The sequence below is a fragment of the Bactrocera dorsalis genome, chromosome 2 (assembly GCF_023373825.1).
Source record: "Bactrocera dorsalis isolate Fly_Bdor chromosome 2, ASM2337382v1, whole genome shotgun sequence".
NCBI lineage: Eukaryota > Metazoa > Arthropoda > Insecta > Diptera > Tephritidae > Bactrocera > Bactrocera dorsalis.
In genome coordinates this window covers 24,237,287-24,256,464 of record NC_064304.1, presented here as the reverse complement: position 1 = coordinate 24,256,464, position 19,178 = coordinate 24,237,287, and the positions used below count along the sequence as shown (strand labels likewise).

Sequence of the window (19,178 nt, the reverse complement as noted above, 5' to 3'; positions counted from 1 at the left end):
TATCCAAGGCATCACTATAACATCCAAAGAAATAGTTCCAATCGATCCATTATAGCATATAGCTACCATACAATCAGACAGATCAAAATCAAGTTAAAGATATTTTTATACCCCTTTATGCTATAAGCAATGCACCTGTGAAGGGTATTAAAGCTTCGGTGCAAAATTTTCCAAATTTGCAGCTCATAATTTCAAGTAAAATAAATATTGCAAAATTTGCTGGCTGTGTGATTCGCGTGGTGATGCATGCCCCATATGATACCGTATGACTGTTTGACTGATGGCTTGACATGTGGACCAAGTGGCAAACGCAATCCAACAAACAAACGGTGCATTTGGCCATTTTGGCATATATTCACATAGCATATTCACGCGAAATTGCCAAGTGAATGCAATGACCGGCTCGCTGCCGCCTCTCGCCCGCGCAACTCCCGCAAATTTGCAACTATTGCTACTCTTTTATTGTTGCGCTTTATGGACTGCTTTGCAGCAATTGGCATGCCCCTCCACTGTCCACACGCCCACTTGTTGAAGCGTGCCTGCAGTTTGTCTGTTCATTTGGCTGTTTGGTTTGACTGACAATGCTGCAACCACTGTCAGTGTCGTTTTGCTGCACACACACACCTATACATATACACAGAAAAAAGCTATAGGTACACGCTGCCGACAAGAAATAGAAATTGGGTCAAAGTAAATGACAAACAAACAACGGCAACGCCAACAGCAACAACAACAACTGTAATGATATTAATAAAGCTCTTGAAAGCCAAATCAAAATAAATTTATAAAATTTTAGCAATAAATAAGCAATATAAATCATTTTCGAAAAATAATAATGGCAAATCAATAACACCAAGCCACTGAGAGCATTTGATGAAAAACAACAACACATTTTTATATGTATATCAAATGTGATACTAGTGCATAGCGACATATCTTTCATATTCATTAAAGCTTTTCTTCATTCAGTTCTATTAATTATTAATAAGCGAAAATTTCACATTCATTGCTTGATTTCAAATTGCTTTTGTCAGCTACATATGTACATACATATCTACACATAATTTCAAGTCGCTTTTTCCTACCTTAATGCATTTCTCCGCCGTATTCTGGCGCGTCATTTTCGAAAAGTGCTGCCGCCGATTGTCATTGCGCTGCCACAGCACGTAGACAATATTCATTTCAAGAGCATTTCTAATTGGCTTACTTATTCTTAAGGCTTTGATTGTTGAAAGATCGCTTTCACATTGCCACACATTGAGTTTTCTCACACATATCTTGCCAATGCGAGTACTTACGGCATGATGAATGAGTTACAACAAAAAATAAATTAAAGAAAATGAAATTCGATAGAAGAATATTTATTTAAAAAATGCTTACATATAAAAATATTGCACAAAAAATAGTTAATATTGGGTAGTCGAAAAAGTCTTTTCGTATTTCTAATCAAACTTCAACTTAGTTTTTTTTTTTATTTTTAATAAACTTTAATGAACCAAATACATACCATTTTGTCCGATCACTTTTTGCCATTTTTTCGCTAAAGACATTATTCCATCAGTATATTGTCTGGTTTCTCGGCGAAAACTGCGAGAAGTAATTTTCACAATCTTCTCTTTAAACCAACTTTACTCCATTAAATAAGTTCTGCATTGACCAAAGCAAATAGTAGTCCGATGGTGCAAGGTCAGGGCTATATGGTAGATGCATCAAAACTTCCTAGTCAAGCTCTCCCAGTTTTTGCCGAGTCATTAAAGATGTGTATGGTCTAGCGTTTTCCTGATGGAAGACGAAGTCCTTTCAGTTGATCAGTTCTGGCCGTTTTTTTCGATTACATTACTTGCTTAAATATCATCAGTTTTTGACCGTAAAATATGGAATCAATCGTTCCAAAAGGCTAAAACAGTTAATATTGGATGACTCCTTTCCAATCCCACTAAACACTCAGCATAATCTATCGAGGCGTCAATTCTGGCTTTGCGACCATTTGTTGAGCTTCACCACGCTTGGACCATGATTTTTCGGATATTTTTGTCGTATTTGACCTACTTTTTGTCTCCCGTTACCATTCGCTTCAGAAATACTTTGATTTCATTTCGTTTCAGCGAAGAATCGTTGTTAGTTTCACAATTATATTTTCGACAGACACTTCATGTGAAACCCAAACATCGAGCTTCTTTTTGTAACGAGCCTGTTTTTAATTTTTTAAAACCGTTTGATGATGAATGCTAAATTTCTTAGCGATGTCATGGCTGCTTATGTGACGGCTCTGGTCAATCATTTCTATAATTGCATGGACTTTTTCAACGATAGGTGGACCAGAACGAGGTTGATCTTTCACATCGAAATTTCCAGAACGGAAGCGAGCGAACCATTTTTGTGCTACACGAACTGACTTACAGCATCGTTCTCGTAAACTACACAAATCTCATTGGTGGCTTGCGTGGCATTCTTCCCTTTTTTATGCAAACATTTCAAAATAACGGGAATTTCTTCCTTATTCATCATTTTTTAGTTAAATGAAGCTTAAAATCTCACCTTTCCAATACTTTCAAATACGGTGGTTGATTGATCAACACTTGCCTAGCATTTTTTAAGAACCATATCCTTCCCTTTTTTAATTTTTTTCTCAATTGAAGTGGTCGTACGTCATCCAGAACGAGGCATGACTTCAACTATTTTTTCTATTCCTTCTATGCTTTGTACCACTCGTAGGCTTCTGTTTTTGATAACACTGAATCACTGTAAGTGTTCTGTAACTGGTTTGTGATAAAGCTGGGCAATCACAGATAAAGTGGCAACCTGTTTCAATATTGCTGCTTGTGTGCATTTTCAGCAAAAGTTGTTATATGCAGACCCCTTTTTAGCGCATGTTCTCCAAAAGCCTACTGCTCGACTATGTCCTGTCATTCTTAGCCCGTCTATGCTTCGTTATCTTTCATTTGGTTATGGATATCCATCTGTTCTGAATTATTTTTTAAAAATTTTTAGATTTTAAACAAGTTTGAGTAACTAGAACCTTAATATAGTCATTGTAGGCATATTAAAGCTCGTGTGCTTTTTCGTTGCCAAAAGGTTCGTGTGACCGGGAACACATATTGTATTATGGACAAGTGGAGTTGACCTTACAATGAGCTTAAAGCCCTCGCTACTCAGGAATTAATCTTTGTTGACAGCAGTACCATCTGGCTATCTGCGTATACGGTTGATTTCTCCATCCCCCCATAGTTATTCATTAGAACTTCACAGGTCTTCCCTGTGCCTAGTACTTCCGCTCATAACATGCTAGCTTAGTTTGGTAGACCTATAAGGAGAGATGTTAAGATCCTTGGAGTTTACTCCCGCCAAAATTAATTATTTGTTTAAGAAGTTACATGCCATTGCGACACCATTTCCGGTGACCTCTCGAAAAAAAGATGCGCCCGCGTAGGCAGGAAAACTCCTTACAGGATCATCTAAAGAGGAAAAAATACGTGCTTTAGTCAAAACCCTTAACTTAAGAATAGATCGAAGAAAAAACTGAAAATTGGACAGACATTTTTACAAAAAATTTAAAAAATTAAAGATGGCGTAGTTCTCGATAAATCTAGCCAACCGACCTCAAAACACAGTTTCGAGAAAAACGCGTTTAAAGACGGCGCACTTAGCCTAACTGGACAATATTCTGGAGGTGTTGTAATAAGACTATTAAAAATTTTATTTTTGGAAACCTGTAAACTCATGTAACCCCTTAACAGACTCTATTATTATGTCCTTAATGGAATAAAACTTTTTATGGCCTGCTATTGTTGGCTGTCCTCGTAGGAGACATTTGCTTTTCTATAAAAATTTACCTTCACAGATCAGGTATAGAAACGTTCCTATATTTTGCGATATTTGAAAACGACTTGCTGAAGAGAGATACCAAATAATTACTCAAAACATAAAATTGAGTGTGAGAAAAAAGTAAGGACTCGTAAGCACTTTTTTGAGTACAAAGAAAATAAATTGTATACTACCAAAGCTATGCTCATTAATTATACAAAATTCGGGAAAGTGTTTATATATCCATATCAAAAGCAGAGCCTTTCTTGAGCCACGCTTGTAATTGATAGATTACAGTCCTAGCGAAGAGATATGACATGAATCATTTCAGTAATCTTTATAAAAAATATTTTGTAAATTATTGAAACGTGTTGCTACGGTGCATGAAATATTGTCTATTTAGAACGCTCGTCAGTCACCTTTCAATCTCAAGTACCAAATAAAGTGGACAATCAATACCACTTTTGCACAAAAAGATAAAAAAAATACTCCGACCATTAATATTAAAGTTCTTAATACAGATTTAATCAACAATACTAGCGCTAAATCAATTTGATTGCATCTAATTTTCAATATCAATTCAAAATAACAATATTTTTAAGCTTAAACAAATAAGGCATTTTCACGCTGACCCAAAAGCTCGCAGTTTGCAACATTTAACAGTTATTAGGCACAAGAAAAATATGAATAAAATTAAAAAAGTAAACAAAGTCGCTGTAAAAAAAATTGTATTTAACTTTGGGGCAATTACGCACAGCAAGCACAAGAATCTCTTTGTGCCAACAACTGCAACAGCAGCCAGCCAGCCAGCTTGCAGCGCGCTTGAGAGCACAGCAAAACGCTCGTTTAGAAAAGTTCCACCGACATTGGCCGCCGCTGTCAAATGCGCTTGTCAGGCCGTTAACCAACTTTATGCCGGTTAACGCTCATGAGCAGCTTTAATTGCTGCAGCAAGATCAAGACACGACTTGACGCAGCCGCTACGCCAACGCCGCCTTAGCGGGAGCAGCAGCTGCAGCAGCCACAACTACAACAATACAGTTTTCTAACAGCGTACGAGACAAAATCAAAGTCATATTTGTTAATGTTGTTGTTGTCGTTGCTGTTGCTGTTGTCATAGCTGCCGCTGGCCAAGTCGTCGTGGCTGCTGCCGCTTGAAAACGCTGAAAAGGTATAAAAGGTTCGCTGCTCTCGCTGAGCGGTTCAATTCGACGCGAAACGTGTGCGCTTTTGGTTTGACGGCGACAGCAGCCGAAACGGGAATATTTTTCAACCGCACTAACAGTAATGCAATTATAAATTTGAAGGCGCTTTTTACCAAGTGAACTAATTGTTGAGACTCGGTTCAAGTTTACACAAGTGAAGTGAAACATTCTGCAAATCACGTACAAGAACGCAGCTCACGAGCAAAGCGACAAATAAAAATTCAATTTATTGACAATTTCGCAACTTGCAGCGTGCGTTTTCTCACGCTGGTTGCGCCACATCTAGATGCACGTGTTCTGTAAAAATACAAAAAAAAATTTGCATACTCGACTCCTTGAGCGCTGGTGTGGCGTTTAATTATTCATAAACTCACATATTTTGGAAACGTGACACGCGGACTTGAGGACAGCACAGCGCATGCGCAGCGCACATCCTTTGAAAGTGAACGTGAGTGTGTGGAAAGACCTTGCCGAAAATCGTGTTGAAATTGAAAACACATTTTTAAATTCATAAAACGTTAAGTGGCGCAGGGAACTTGAGCAAGTGACACGATAACTTATAAATTGCACGAATTAAATAAGTAAACAAATAATTCACAAACAAATAAGAAAAGAAAGAAGTGAGTGACAGCTGAAGTACGCTGAAGTTGACGAAATCGAAAGCAACAACAGCCCACTAAACTGAAGCGATCGGAGTGCTGCAATATGGATGCGAAGGTGAGTGTTATTGAAAAGTTTTGGGTGTTTGCAGAGTTGTGCGTGTTTGAGAAATATTTATACACTTAAAAGGGTGTATGAAGATTGGTACGATGTTTGTAACACCCAGAAAGAAACGTCGGAAAGTACATATAAAGGGTAATCCATTTCGAGGTTCCCTACTTCTTTAAAGAAAAAATACAGAAACTTCAAATTTAATGCGGAATGTTTGTTATCATTGGAAAAAATAGTCTTTGGGATTTATTTTTTGAACAGTATCTCTTTCAAATTACTTTCGGAGATATATGTAGTTTGCTGACCCGGCATTCAAACTGGTTCGCCTGGAACGCGAAACTTTAAACGCGTTTTTCTCAAAACTGACTTTTTCGGAACGATGCCCACGATTTCTCAGGTTCTACTGGACCGATTTAATTGAAATTTTTATAGAGTCTTCTTTGTAGGCTCATCTATGGTTGGAACTAGCTCCATCCTCAAATTTTTATTTTTATTATTTTTAAAAAACTCGAAAGATTCAGAAAAAGTGATCCAAAAACATTTTTTTTAGGCAATCGCCATTTTGTGAAAAATTGTTTTTCCCACTTCTCCGTAGTTCCGACCATTGCGACATTATTCTAGATTAATAATCTTTTTATCTTTTTGGTTTCAGATAACTAGGAGGGTTGAAATCATGGGCATGGTCACGTGGAAATTTTTAGAGACCCCCACTTCGTCAGCTCATAATTTTTGAAATTTTTGTTTGTTATCATTCGAAATTTTTTTTTGGGATTTAGTTTTTGAAGAGTATCTCTTTCAAATATTGGCCGTGGCGAATGACACACGTGATGTTTTGCTCTAAAGCCTACCAGAATCGAAATGAGATTGTCTGGATAGACTTTACAAGAAAAACTCCAAGTCAAAACGTGAAATTATCTGATCCATGAAGTCTTCTCTCAGTAACTCCATTGATTGATGCGATATATGGGAAATGTCGCCGAAATCACGAGCTTCAGGGCGCTATAGCAGTCGCCATTGACAGCGACTGTTGTTTTTTCTGGATGAAATGACAACCCTTGAGTCTCTCCAGGTTGCTCTTCGTTCCCAATGCGCCAACTTTGCTTGTTTATATACCCATTGAGTCAGAAATGGGCCTCAACGCTGAATAAAATTTAGCTCGAAAACGTCGGAACTCCTTGAAACTTTACAAGAGCCCATAGAGCGAAGCGATGTCGCTTGGGAAGGTCGAGCAACTTCAGTTCTCTGGAATATCATTCAATAATGAATGCTGGGTCTCAAGATGGGAGAACGTGTTGCGAATATTACGCGCAGTGGGACGATTATATTGACCTTAAGTTGAATTTTCGTAATAAAGTTGAACGATTTGTAAACGTTGTTCATTCGTAAGTATTTCCATGATGAAACGCCAAATAATACTGAACAAAAATAACAGAACAGACTATTGAAAAAAGTACCTCTACTTGGATCACCCTATATAATAATATTACGCGATTTTTGGATTTAATATAGTATAAAAGAGATAAAAGTCTTTCTCACCGCCAGACATCTTTTATGAAGGACCTCCTGGAAATCAGCTAAAGGAGCAATGGGATCTAAAATGTATCGAAATGAATTGCCGATTATTGCAGTAACTTATAAAAAAAACACCCGGTTGGTAGTAAAACGCAAAATATTTAATTATTTTTTTGATCCCTTCAAAGTAGTCCACACCAGATGTAATATATTTATGCCAAAAAATTTCCCAGTTTTCGAAACGCTTTTCATAAGCACTTTTTGGGATGGCTTTCAGCTCCTTCATTGAATTTTGTTTTATCTCTTCGATTGACTGATTGTTCGCATGCCAGACTCATAAGCACATGCCTCATCGGCACTCTACGAATATAGGATCCGAATTCGCACGATCAAGCATGTCCAACAGACCTGTTTTCGGTACGCTTTTTAATAAATAATTCAGCTTTATCGAGACAAGCGTTTCATACCCTAAAAATATCCACCAAAATCATTCGAACGGACTTGCGAGAGATGTCGAGCTCTTGTCTTACCATTTCTTTAACACTAGTCTAACGGATTTCCAGCACAAAATTCTTCACTTTTTTAATATTTTCATCACAAAACTTTCATTAGAAGCAAACTTTCCAATATTCCAAAGAAATTTAAACCATTTCCTTAACACTACATATCAATATTCATATAAACTTGGTCCCTATGCACTTAGCCATTTGAACGATTGCAACACATTGATTCAGATATGGTCGAAATTATAAGACAAAAAACACAACAACCAATAACAAAAGCATCTAAGAGCATACCGTTTCATCTGTAATTGCGGCCGCTCCTTTGACTTTTTGTTACACTTTCACTTTTCTAACATTTCTGTCAGTCAGTCGCTCACTCAAGCAGTCCGTTAGTCAATTAGTGGGGCAGACAGCTTGTCTGCGCACAACTCAAGCCAGCTAGATAGTCAGTCAGCACACTTAGCGCCCACTCGATATATGTATGTATGTATGTAGCGGAGGTCAAGTACATGCAAATAGCGCATATGGCCGGTAGGCGCGCATGCGCAGAGCAAGAGCAAAGTAGTAAAAATCGATACATTGCTTAAGCGCACTAGAGAAAAATTCGGATAAGTGGGCATGCGCTGGAGTATGCTGCAACGGCATGCTTGTATGTAGCGTATATGTCTATACACACACACATACATGTGCATAAGTGGAGCATTTGTATTTGTTAATACTTTGGGTAGGAGTGTGTCAAATTTTGTTGTTGTTTTTCTATTTCGTCTATTCGCTGGCAAGAGGTTAAGCGTGTAAGGAAAGTCAAAACGAATTCAGAAAATGAACCGTTACAAATATTTATGGCGGGGGAAAAGTAGGGAAGAAATGGTAGTTTGCAGAAATGGAGTTACGAACCAGTGGAGAATTTCCTTATATAAGCAGTGTAGTATGAGCCAAATGTTAGTTATGCATATAGTTGGTACAAGTAATGCACCTGTGAAGGGTATAACTTTTTTCATGTTTTAATGTGATTTTCTCTCAACTTAAGCAATTTACAGCTATACGCTTTTATAAGAATATGTCTTAAATAATTTAACCGATTCTCTGTTTTGAGTTTATAAACCAGAAGACTTAAGCAGCAAACTTGTTCCAATGCTAACGGTTTTTCGCACAACTTGAGTGTTAGCAAAATAATGTTTTTTGTATAGTAGTTAAGTAATAATATCAGTATTACTTTGTAATATTTCATAAATTACTTACATTTGCTAAAAAAATAACGGTAACCACTAACCAGCTTCTTATCAGTGACAACATACCCACATACTGACCAATCAATAACTGCATAGTAACTAAAACGGCATGGATTTGCTTTCAAACTCAATCGTTTTATATAACAAAATTTCAAAGTCTATTAGAGAACAAAGAACGAAGCATTTGGCCTTGAGCTTCAGGACGCCTGGGGTTAAGCGCTAAGCTGAATAAGAAACAAAATATTCAAAGCTTTGCTGACAGACACACACTGAAACACAGACATATTATACAATTATACACAAATATGCTGAAATATACAGAAATATACTGGTATATTTTCAAAGCGATTCAGAGCAAACGTTCACAGACACTACAAGCCCCAAGCCCCAAGCCGCATGCCACGCCACAATGTCACACATGGGAGGGTTTGAGAAAAAAATTTGCATATGCTACATGCAATCTAAAATGTTGTGGTAAAATACAAGAGTGACTTGCAAGTTCCGTTAACATACATACATATGTACTTTGCATGTATGTACATACAAATATATAAATTTAATCATGTATATACTAAATATATATATATATTATGCAGAGCATGCTAATGTAATGTTGACAACCGTGCCAAAGCAATAAGATTTGTAACAATATTATTATTTAGCAACAACAAACAGTAAAATTCTTAAAAAATGTTCGGAAAAATCAAATTCACGGTCTGTTGTAAGATTAGCTGGAATTTCGTGAGACAAGTAGCAAATCTATTTTTATAGCGATTAACTTGCTTTTGCTGTAATCTTGATTCACACTGATAATCAGCTCGATTTGGCTGCTGAATTGATAAAGTAAAACCAACAACAACAACTTACATTAGCGACGTTCACACCCGCCAGTTTCCGCATTTCAATGCGGAAGTTGCTAGAAAATGCCTTGATTCTAAGGGAGCAACAACAACAGCGCGAGCTAATAACATAATTGACAATTAATTTCCAAGAAGTAACAAAGCCATTTGAAATACAATACGGTAGTTTAATTCGCTTTGTATTTGGTTTAATTGTGATAATGGTAATTGAATTTTTGTATGGAATTTTATCGCGCCCAATAGGTGTACATATGTATGTAATTCACTTTTGAGTTGTGCATATTTGAATACCAAGCAAAGCCAATCACAAAACAAGACCCAACAACGCCGCTTAACTATTGGAGTTCGTATATAATGGTGGTAGGAATTTTAATCCCATTTATTGTGCTGATATGAAATTTCAAGCGTGAAGTCCTATTATCATGAATCTACACGCGCAAATTCTGTGCCATAAGTGGCCGGAAATTTATGAACAAAAACACAATAGTGATATTATTTCGTTAGATAGTTCTAACAATAAAAAATCTGTTAATGAATGTTCCCGTGTTGGTACGTATATGGTCCGATAAGTGCATATCTTCTTCAATCCTTCACCGTAGCATATCTGTCAAGTAAAGTCCGCTGTTCCGACTTGGCTTCTGGTGTATACCAATGATATGAACATGGTGATCCACTTCCAGCTCTTGAAGCTCTTCAGGTTCGTCTCTTCGTCCCAAATGCAACAATTCTGCTTGTTTATATACCCATTGAGCCAGAAATTGGCCTCATCGCTGAACAAACTCTCGTTTGAAAACGTCTGATAGCGAAGCGATGTCGCTTGGAGGGTCAAGTGGCTACAGTTTTTGCACAAGCTGTATTTTGTACGATTTCAATTTAAGATCTCAACGTAAATTTCACCAAGTCGTTCCATACGTCAGTCCGAGTTGCTGTGAGCGGCGCCAAATCGACTATCCATCGAACCATCATACATCATCGGCAGAGAAAAGTCATCATATAAAGCTGGCATCACCTTTGATTCCACTGTGCAACATCCCTTACAAAAAATGAAATCGAATCATTATCCGTTACTTTTCCTTTTCTGTTTTCTAAAATCTACCGACACGTCTGTTGCTTTCACGAGTCATTAAACTTTTAGCGAATCGATATCGACACGACGATGACATCGATATCATTGGTAAAGTTGTTATTTCCCGCATATGTGAATATTCCGATTTGGGTCTGTAAATCGACCCACTCTAATGAACATGCCTAAGTCGAATCAGCTCGTCATGCTGATCACTTTCAAATATACTTTAAAGGGTCTCCAACGTTTCTTTTGGGATCTTACAGCAAATAGCAACTGTTTCTTTGGTTGGCACTTGGTACCAGTTCCGGTCTATTTATGAATAAGAAGAAAAATAAAAATACCATTTTCTACTTAATTTTTGAAAAGTCATATTTGGATAAGATAACTTTGGTTGAAAACAATTGTTGAATGGAAAAACGTGCAATTAAACAGCGACAAACAACCAAAACGGCGCTACCTGAGTGGCAAATCGCGGAGGCAAAGGTTTGTCGTCATTGCCAAGGCAAAACCCAACTAAGAGCAAAAGCCATCAAGATGACAATCAAATAGTTGATCAATGAAATCGATCGATTAATTGTGATACAAAGAAAAGTGACATTCAAGCTGCAGAAATAACTTCAAGCAGTGATCGATAAAAACTTTGTGATACAAATAATAATTTTAGAAGCATTTTAATAATGTCAAATATAATACAAACCAACAGAAAAAAAGTATAAGTAGAATATGCTTAAATGAGAAATTAGTAATTTGAATATTTGAATAGGATTTGTGACACATCATTAATCAAAACGAAAAAGTAACCCAGCAGCTGACAGCTAATCAAGAGAATATAACAAATCAGCAGCTAAATAGACGAATGAAGGCATACACGGATTTTCGCACACAGATGTACACACTTTGTACTATTCCTCTGGGCTTAACCGGCCCGAATGGACACCTACTCGTCTCGTTTCCAAGCCACTCTTAGGCCAATTTTCAAAGCGAAGCAAGCGCAATAACACTTCTTGGCTTTCATAAATAAAAGTATGCATGGAAAAGTGGAAAATCCCACATATGCACTTACATACCGCTACATACATAGAAACAAGAGCATGACTCCAACTTCCGTTTCTCGTAAAAAGCTTTGCAAGACATGAGTAAGGCATGCAACAGCGTGGCAAATACGAACACTTTTACTTGGTGATACTGCTCTTCTAAATAAAAAAAATCACGCACATATCCATGTCATGAATATAGTTAGTATAGTATAATAGTATAATAGAGTATAAATGTAAATTTGTGGTTGACAGCTTTGTTTTGCTTAGCCGCAATTAAGAAAGCCCATTGTTAAATGTCATATGATATGTCAGCTATGAAAAGCTAGTAAACTATGAAATGTGTAGTAAAATTAAAGCAGAACCTTTTCTCACACATGCGCTTAGATATATTCATACTTACTTAGAACACGCTAGTGACTCAGCCGATTTGCTACTTTTACCATCTCACAGTCAACTGCCCTAGTTACCCACTAAAGGCGACCTTTCCGCTTTAAAGCAATTAGATGTCTCATAATTTCCCCAGAAGAGGCATATTATATTTTAATTGTGTTGTAAAGCCAACTTTTGCGTCATTTTCTGCTATTTATTTAAGTTTTTATGTTTGTTCTTACACAATTATGCACAGCTATGAACCGAATTCGACATAACCTCAATTGTGATTTGGTTCTAAGCTACATAAACTTGCAATAAATGGCGGAAATTTTTCAGTTAATGTCTAAATTCGTTGTAGGTTGTATATTATTTTGCATTGTGTGACTCCATTACTTTTTATTTATATTTTTCAAATGAGTTGAAGGTTTGTTCTAAATCTTAATTAGTAGATTCTACAGTTTTGAATGGTACAACAGCATCTGATCAAATTTTACCCGGATTAACAAAAAAATGCAACATTTTTGCGTATTTAGTACAAATTTTTATTATCGTCTTCAAAATAGAGCCTAAACTTTATTACCGGCTTTTGACACATACCAGCTAGCCAACGCTTAATTTTCCATACACTTGTTGTAGGCCGCGGCTCGGATGGCCTTCAGTACCTTTAACGAATGACTTTTAATGACTTCACTGGACTCATTGCACTATCCCTGAAACGGATTTGGCAAAAGCAGTAGCTGAGCGATGAATCTCCCTTCACGTTTGGTCAAGAAGTCAGTTACAATCATGCTGGAATACCACGCCCATTGACGTGGTGAAAATCCTTGGAATTTCTGCCTACAAATCGGGTAACTTAGGACGAATTGTGTCACATATACGCCTCAAAACGACCCAAGTCATGGTGAACCACATCACGGTAATCCAAGGAAACGTTGAAAATTATCTTGATTTTTAACTGACTTGACGTGAATTTTCCTGTTTACGCTCATATTTGCAGAGCGATTCGCTAAATTGTTGGACAGTTTGGACTTCATATTTATAAACCCACGTCTTTTCAACAGTAATGATGCGTCGTATGAATGTAAGGTCCTAAGTTATGTTGTCAAACATCTCTTTTGTGACCGCTGCTCGACAATTGTCTTTGGAAATGATTGAAATCTTTCAGAACGAGCCTAGCATTACCACGCTTCATACCAAAAAAAAATTATGTGAAGAACTTCTGCTAAGTATCTGTTGTCTCTTACATAACGATTTTCAGGCACTGTTTCTTTAACTTTTTCGATGTTTTCGTCAATAAAGGGGGTCGAGCCCCCCAAAACCCTTCTAAAACATTTTCAACGATAGAAAACACTTGAAATTCAAGCTAAGTCGTTGTTCAAAATTTTTCTCTTGGTAAAAACCGCTGGTTAGTTTGTATGCTGTAGTTGTCTAATATAAACTTTTTCGAAAAATGAGCAGCTTTTTGTGGAGAAAAAAACATATGTGAAATTTCAGGCCACTATCTCAAAACTTTAGCCAATTGTTCGTAAATAACGGGTGAATCAAGTAGAGATAATTTTGTCAACCTTTATACGTAGAAGGTATGTAATAAAAAAGCTATGAAATTCCATACAGCCTTACTTAAAAAGCTGAATATCTCGAGAAGTATTAATGATAGCGATTTTGACCTTTGAACTTTTTTGTAGTAAATAAAAATTTCTACAATTTGTCATAAACATTTTTTCTGTAGCTCTTGTCATTTACGAGATAGATACAAAAAAATGCGAGTTTCAGGGAAAAATGAGGTTTAAAACCCCGTACTACTTCGCTGGTGTAAGTTACGACTTTGTTGCACTGGGCACTTTTGTAGAGTGAACAATTCTGAGAAATATGCGTCTAAAATCAAAGCGATGCCATAAAATACCTCTGATCTGTAGAGGAATTTAAAGATAAAAAAACACGATTATAGTGTATTTTCTATGGAAAATTTTTACATGCCTTGGTTCAGTTCTTAAGGTTAATATTAAGGGCTAAAATTTTCAGGGAATATTTTATAAAGTATTTCCAAGGAAATTTCGTGACGGGATTGAAAAAAATTAATAGTTAAAAAAAACACCCTAGTGTATATACTTTAAAGGGTCGCTGACGTTTTTCACCTGGCAAACTTAATTTATGTCGTTCAGGGTATAAATATCTAAATGCTGGCGTACATTACACCTTTCCACTAGAATTTCCCAAATCAGAATTTACAATAAGTAATTATGTATGTGGAAACTATATCTCTATGCAGCATGCACTTGAAAACTTTTTTTTTATTCTACGATTATATCATTTAATCACGCTTTAAGTAAGTAGATCACATTATAACGGTCTATTAGAAGTGTGTTAATTGTGTTTACCTATAAATGTATCTTTACACATAGCTTATGATATGTATTTGAGTTTTAATTACAATTACTGCACTAAACAAGCACATAAATAATGCGGAAAGATAAACAAAACGTAATTTACACGGAGAAAGACTTATTGACGAAGAGAGGCGTATCAGGCGTGTAGCATAAATTACGGTATTATAATGTTGAGTCGCTAACTAAAGGCAACCGAACTGTCATTACTGTCATTATATGAAATAAAATGTAGGCAGCTTCGACATAAAAAAGATTTGTTTTGCCTTCGCATGTACTGAATCGCAAAATTACTGAGGGAGTAGACAGCCGAACGGACACTGAGAGAAAATATTTGCACTTTATTTAATTAGATAAGACAACTAACTCTCTACACTGTGTCTCAGTTAGTTCTATTGTCATACAGGTTACACATTTGAAAAAGATATATGCAAAACAATCCTCAATGATTGAATGCGAACTAACAGTACTAACATCGATTGTGATTCACTCCCTGGCTTCCGTACTCATTTTAATTGGACTGATTTTCTTTAGAAGTGTGAGTTCCGTTTCGAATCAAAGAACTCTTTGTGAATCCCCGAATGTTTTTTTTTTGCTGTCATTGTCTGTGGCCAGCGGTTGTCTAGGCTTTTCAATGTCATGTCAATGTCAAGTCGGTCATGACTATTTGGTAGACAAAACGATTACGAGTTCATGCCGTACTAATACTACATATCCTTCAAGGGGAAAGCCTCATTTTCGCTGTTTGTCGGCAATTGAGATCCCAACAAAGCCAGGTCCTTTTTCACCTGGTTTTTACAACGGAGTGGAGGTCTTTCTCTTCCTCTGATTCCTCTGACGGGTACTGCGTCAATTACTGTCCGAGCTGGAGTGTTTTTATCCATTCGGACGACATGACCTAGCCAGCGTAGTCTAACTATTTTTCAAGTCTGAAGCCCATTGATAAGATCCAATCAGTTTTTTGGAAATGCGCTTCAGTCTTTCACAAAGTATGCTCAATAAAACCTTATATGCGATGTCGAGGAGGCTGCAATAGAATCAAGCGCAAAATAAGTATGGTTCGACGAAATAGCCTCCAACAATCTTCTGAGCTGAGCCGACTTCTTCGGTAAAATCGGTATCTTTCGACAGCTGATACAGGCTTACAATAATGGCAACTTTGGAACTGATTCCCTGATGACTAGAATGTTTTACGTTTCCATATTATAAAGATTGCGACAATAAGCATCTACTCTGAGAAGATTTCATAGGCAAATCTAAGACCGAAGCATTAACTGGCAATTAACCGCGTTCGAAACGTGAACTTACAACTCACTTAGAGACAGTCAAGTACTCGAAACAAGTTCGGTTTCAGAAGCGTAGCGTTCATATTGCACCGCGCAGCCGCTATTGTCAGCAGTATCAGCGTTTGTTGTCCATTTTATTGAACTTGGGTGTTGCTCTAGATTTGATTTATTACCAAAGCGTTCAACCCCTCTTTGTAGTCGCACAACATGAAGCGAGCGCATTTCAATGGCGTAGTCAAGTGCAAACCGGTTAGATAAAGCTCATTTGCATATCTGCAACTGTCAAGAGCCTGTATGCGGTATCGGCGGCTGACTCACTTAAAGCGTCTACATAATTGCTTACTCTACACCAATAGAACTCTATTAACTCATGAAAAAAGGGGGCACATATACACACATACTTGAATGCTAATTGTTTTCATAGTTTAGACCATATATAAATCATTAAATTCAGAAAAGAACTAATAAATTTATTTGAAACTTTACATGTGTCTTGCAGTTACTAATCGCGCTGGTAATAGCCAGCAACTGTTACTCCAGCTGTGGCGCAGCTTTGCGGCGCACGCCAAAAGTCTACAATGCACTCATTACAACCGACGATAATCTGACTTCCAGCCGCGCCTATCCCGTCATACAGCCGACAATACACGAGAGCGGTGTGGCGCACTATCCCTTCGGGCCATATAATCCGTATGGTTATTACTCGCCACCGGTGGTGCGTTTCGGACAACCTATCGTGCCGGGTTTGCCACCAAGTCCACAGGTATGTGCTATATATTTTTTAATTTTTCATAAAAATATGTACTATAAGTCCGTATATTTGCAGTATCCTTATCCAATACCACAACAACGCTTCCCACCGCAGTTTATGCCTCAGCCGCCACCAAACAGTGGACCACAGCTGCTGCCCACACCCAGTGAGGCTGCGCAACAGCCGCCGCCACAAGATGGTTCGCCAGTAGAAGATGCAGCGCCCACAGCAACACCACCAACCGAAGAGCAACAACCAGTGCAGCCACCAACTCAGCCACCGCCACCGAAAAGTCCCACTTTTATGCCGCCATTCGAACCGAATCCACCCAAGCAGATGCCTAACGAGAAATTGCCCATACCTTTGAACGAATATGGCTTGCCACCATCGCTTATACCGCTGCAGCAATACCCAAATCGTAATCCCCAGAATCCGGTAGCACTTCCGCCATATGCTTTCAATCAGTATCCGGTCATCTATGATCCCATCACTGGTTATCGTGAACAATATCTACCGCCATATCAATATTTCCCCAGTCAGCATCAACATTTTGCTCTTGGTGGTGTGCCTAAACCACCATTTCCACAACCACCAACAGCTGCATCCATTGGACCAGCAGTCACCCCGCCACCACCACCACCGCAGTATCCAACACCAACTCAGCCCGAGGAAGCAGCAGCGAGTGAGCCGGAACCACAGCCGGCAGATCCACCACAGACGCCGCCACCAACTGTCGACTTTGACAGCATAAAGAATGCGTCGAAGAGCAAGAACAGCGCTGTGCCGGACGTGCCGCCCCCACCAATACCATCAGGCGGCAAGCCGCAGAAATCCTAACATGGAATGTGAAGAAATGATTCCGCTTTACTTAAGGCTTAAAGTTCACTAATCGCATTTTAAACAATTAGGAAAATTCTTATAAGTTATTATTGGTTAATAAATACTCGAATTAATTTAATTTATTGTTAACGAAATTTTTAGTAAGAAAATTTTGTATTTTTGCATTTAATTCTTATTTTCGTACATCAATATTATATTGGATATATTGTAGTCATTAAAACATTAATTTGTCATAAATATTTTCAGCGTTTTATTTGTACTCAGTCTCTTTCGCTTCTTTCCGGTGATCACACTCATAAGGTCTGAGAACAAGAATACCCCACTGGGGATCAGATCATCGTTTTCACTGAAAAGACACACTATTCATTGCGATTTCGCGCGGCGTATATCCGAATTATAATGGACGATATGACCAAAACGTTTTTGTTTTTTTTTTTGGGGTGTCAGCTATCTCAGTCAACCTGTTTTTGGGATCATCCAAAATCATTTAGTCCATCTTTGATGTTTTCGTTCGAAGGACTCTCTTTGAACGTCAACGGGATTCAGCGTCTTCGGCGTTTTAAGCCCGGATAACATTCAACAAGCCATTTCTGGTATCCGCCTTAAGTTTTTAAGGTTATGATTTACCAAAATCTCATTTTCTTTCAGTTTTTGTCAAGACTTACGGTCAAATTGTCGGACAGCCGTGAAATTGTACACATGTCTATTTTGAAGGTGAGATCTAACTTACATCTGTACATATATGGATTCGACTCATAGACTTAGAGAGGTAAGGTTGGATAGTTAATCCGTCAGCAAGCCGTGGGCTCGACTTAGACTGTTATGTACAGGCCTTTGTACAGCTATACGAAAAACTACGGTAGTTGGATATCAGCTATCTATTGGTAAACACGACCTGGACCTAAAATCCTAAATCTTCTTAGGTATTTTATTTCTATTTCAGCTATTTCACCTGGATACCTAGAAGTATGAGATCTGTCTTTTTCTTTGCCTTGATCTGACAAAAGCGGAAGATTCGAGGAGAAAATGTTAAGATGATTCTATCTCATCTTCTTCCAAACGGTTTACCCCAGACCAGAAGGACCATGCGACTGCACAGCTACTGGCAATTAACCAACACTTGCTGAACTGATCTGAGTCCCAACAGTCCAGTAGTGTAACACAAGGAGCCATCGGAGCTCCCACCCATTTTCCTTCCGCAGTTATTGAGACTGAAGTACCTATTTAGCAAGCTCATCAGCCTTGCAGTTTCCTGCAATACCATTAATGCCAGGCAGCCAAGCCAGTCAAATCATAAAATAACTCGACGTTAGAGATAGAGAGTCTAGACATTCTTTCACAGTCACTATCGGAATGGAGACTGTGCTCCGAACTGCTACCTTTATGGCAGCTATATCCGCTGGGAAGACTAGAGCTGATGAAAAGTTTCCGACAGTGTACTTCTCCATCAACTCTCCTTGCAGGCTTTGACCATATAGTATTACTGAAGTTAATATTCAAGCAATAAAACGAAGTAAATCCAGGTTCATCAAGTCTTTTCAAAAATCATCAAAGATATACTTACTTGTACATATTTATTAGTTCTATGTATTCTCAGACCGATAAAGTACAATCTGAT

At 37.8% G+C, this 19,178-nt stretch overlaps 1 protein-coding gene across 1 annotated transcript; it reads left to right on the top strand.

Moving 5' to 3' along the window:
* The first annotated feature begins 5,000 nt into the window (after positions 1 to 5,000).
* On the top strand, positions 5,001 to 17,799 carry LOC105231031 (uncharacterized). Its single transcript, XM_049447942.1, has 3 exons — positions 5,001 to 5,726; positions 16,469 to 16,732; positions 16,796 to 17,799. The coding sequence occupies exons 1-3, from the start codon at positions 5,715 to 5,717 to the stop codon at positions 17,555 to 17,557; spliced, it is 1,038 nt and encodes a 345-aa protein (XP_049303899.1). The 5' UTR covers positions 5,001 to 5,714; the 3' UTR covers positions 17,558 to 17,799.
* The last annotated feature ends 1,379 nt before the right edge of the window (positions 17,800 to 19,178 follow it).

Bases quoted from the DNA above. Each gene is read 5' to 3' on its own strand.
- LOC105231031 (XM_049447942.1), top strand. The intron at 16,733-16,795 runs GTATGTGCTATA...GTATATTTGCAG, and splicing joins GTTTGCCACCAAGTCCACAG to TATCCTTATCCAATACCACA.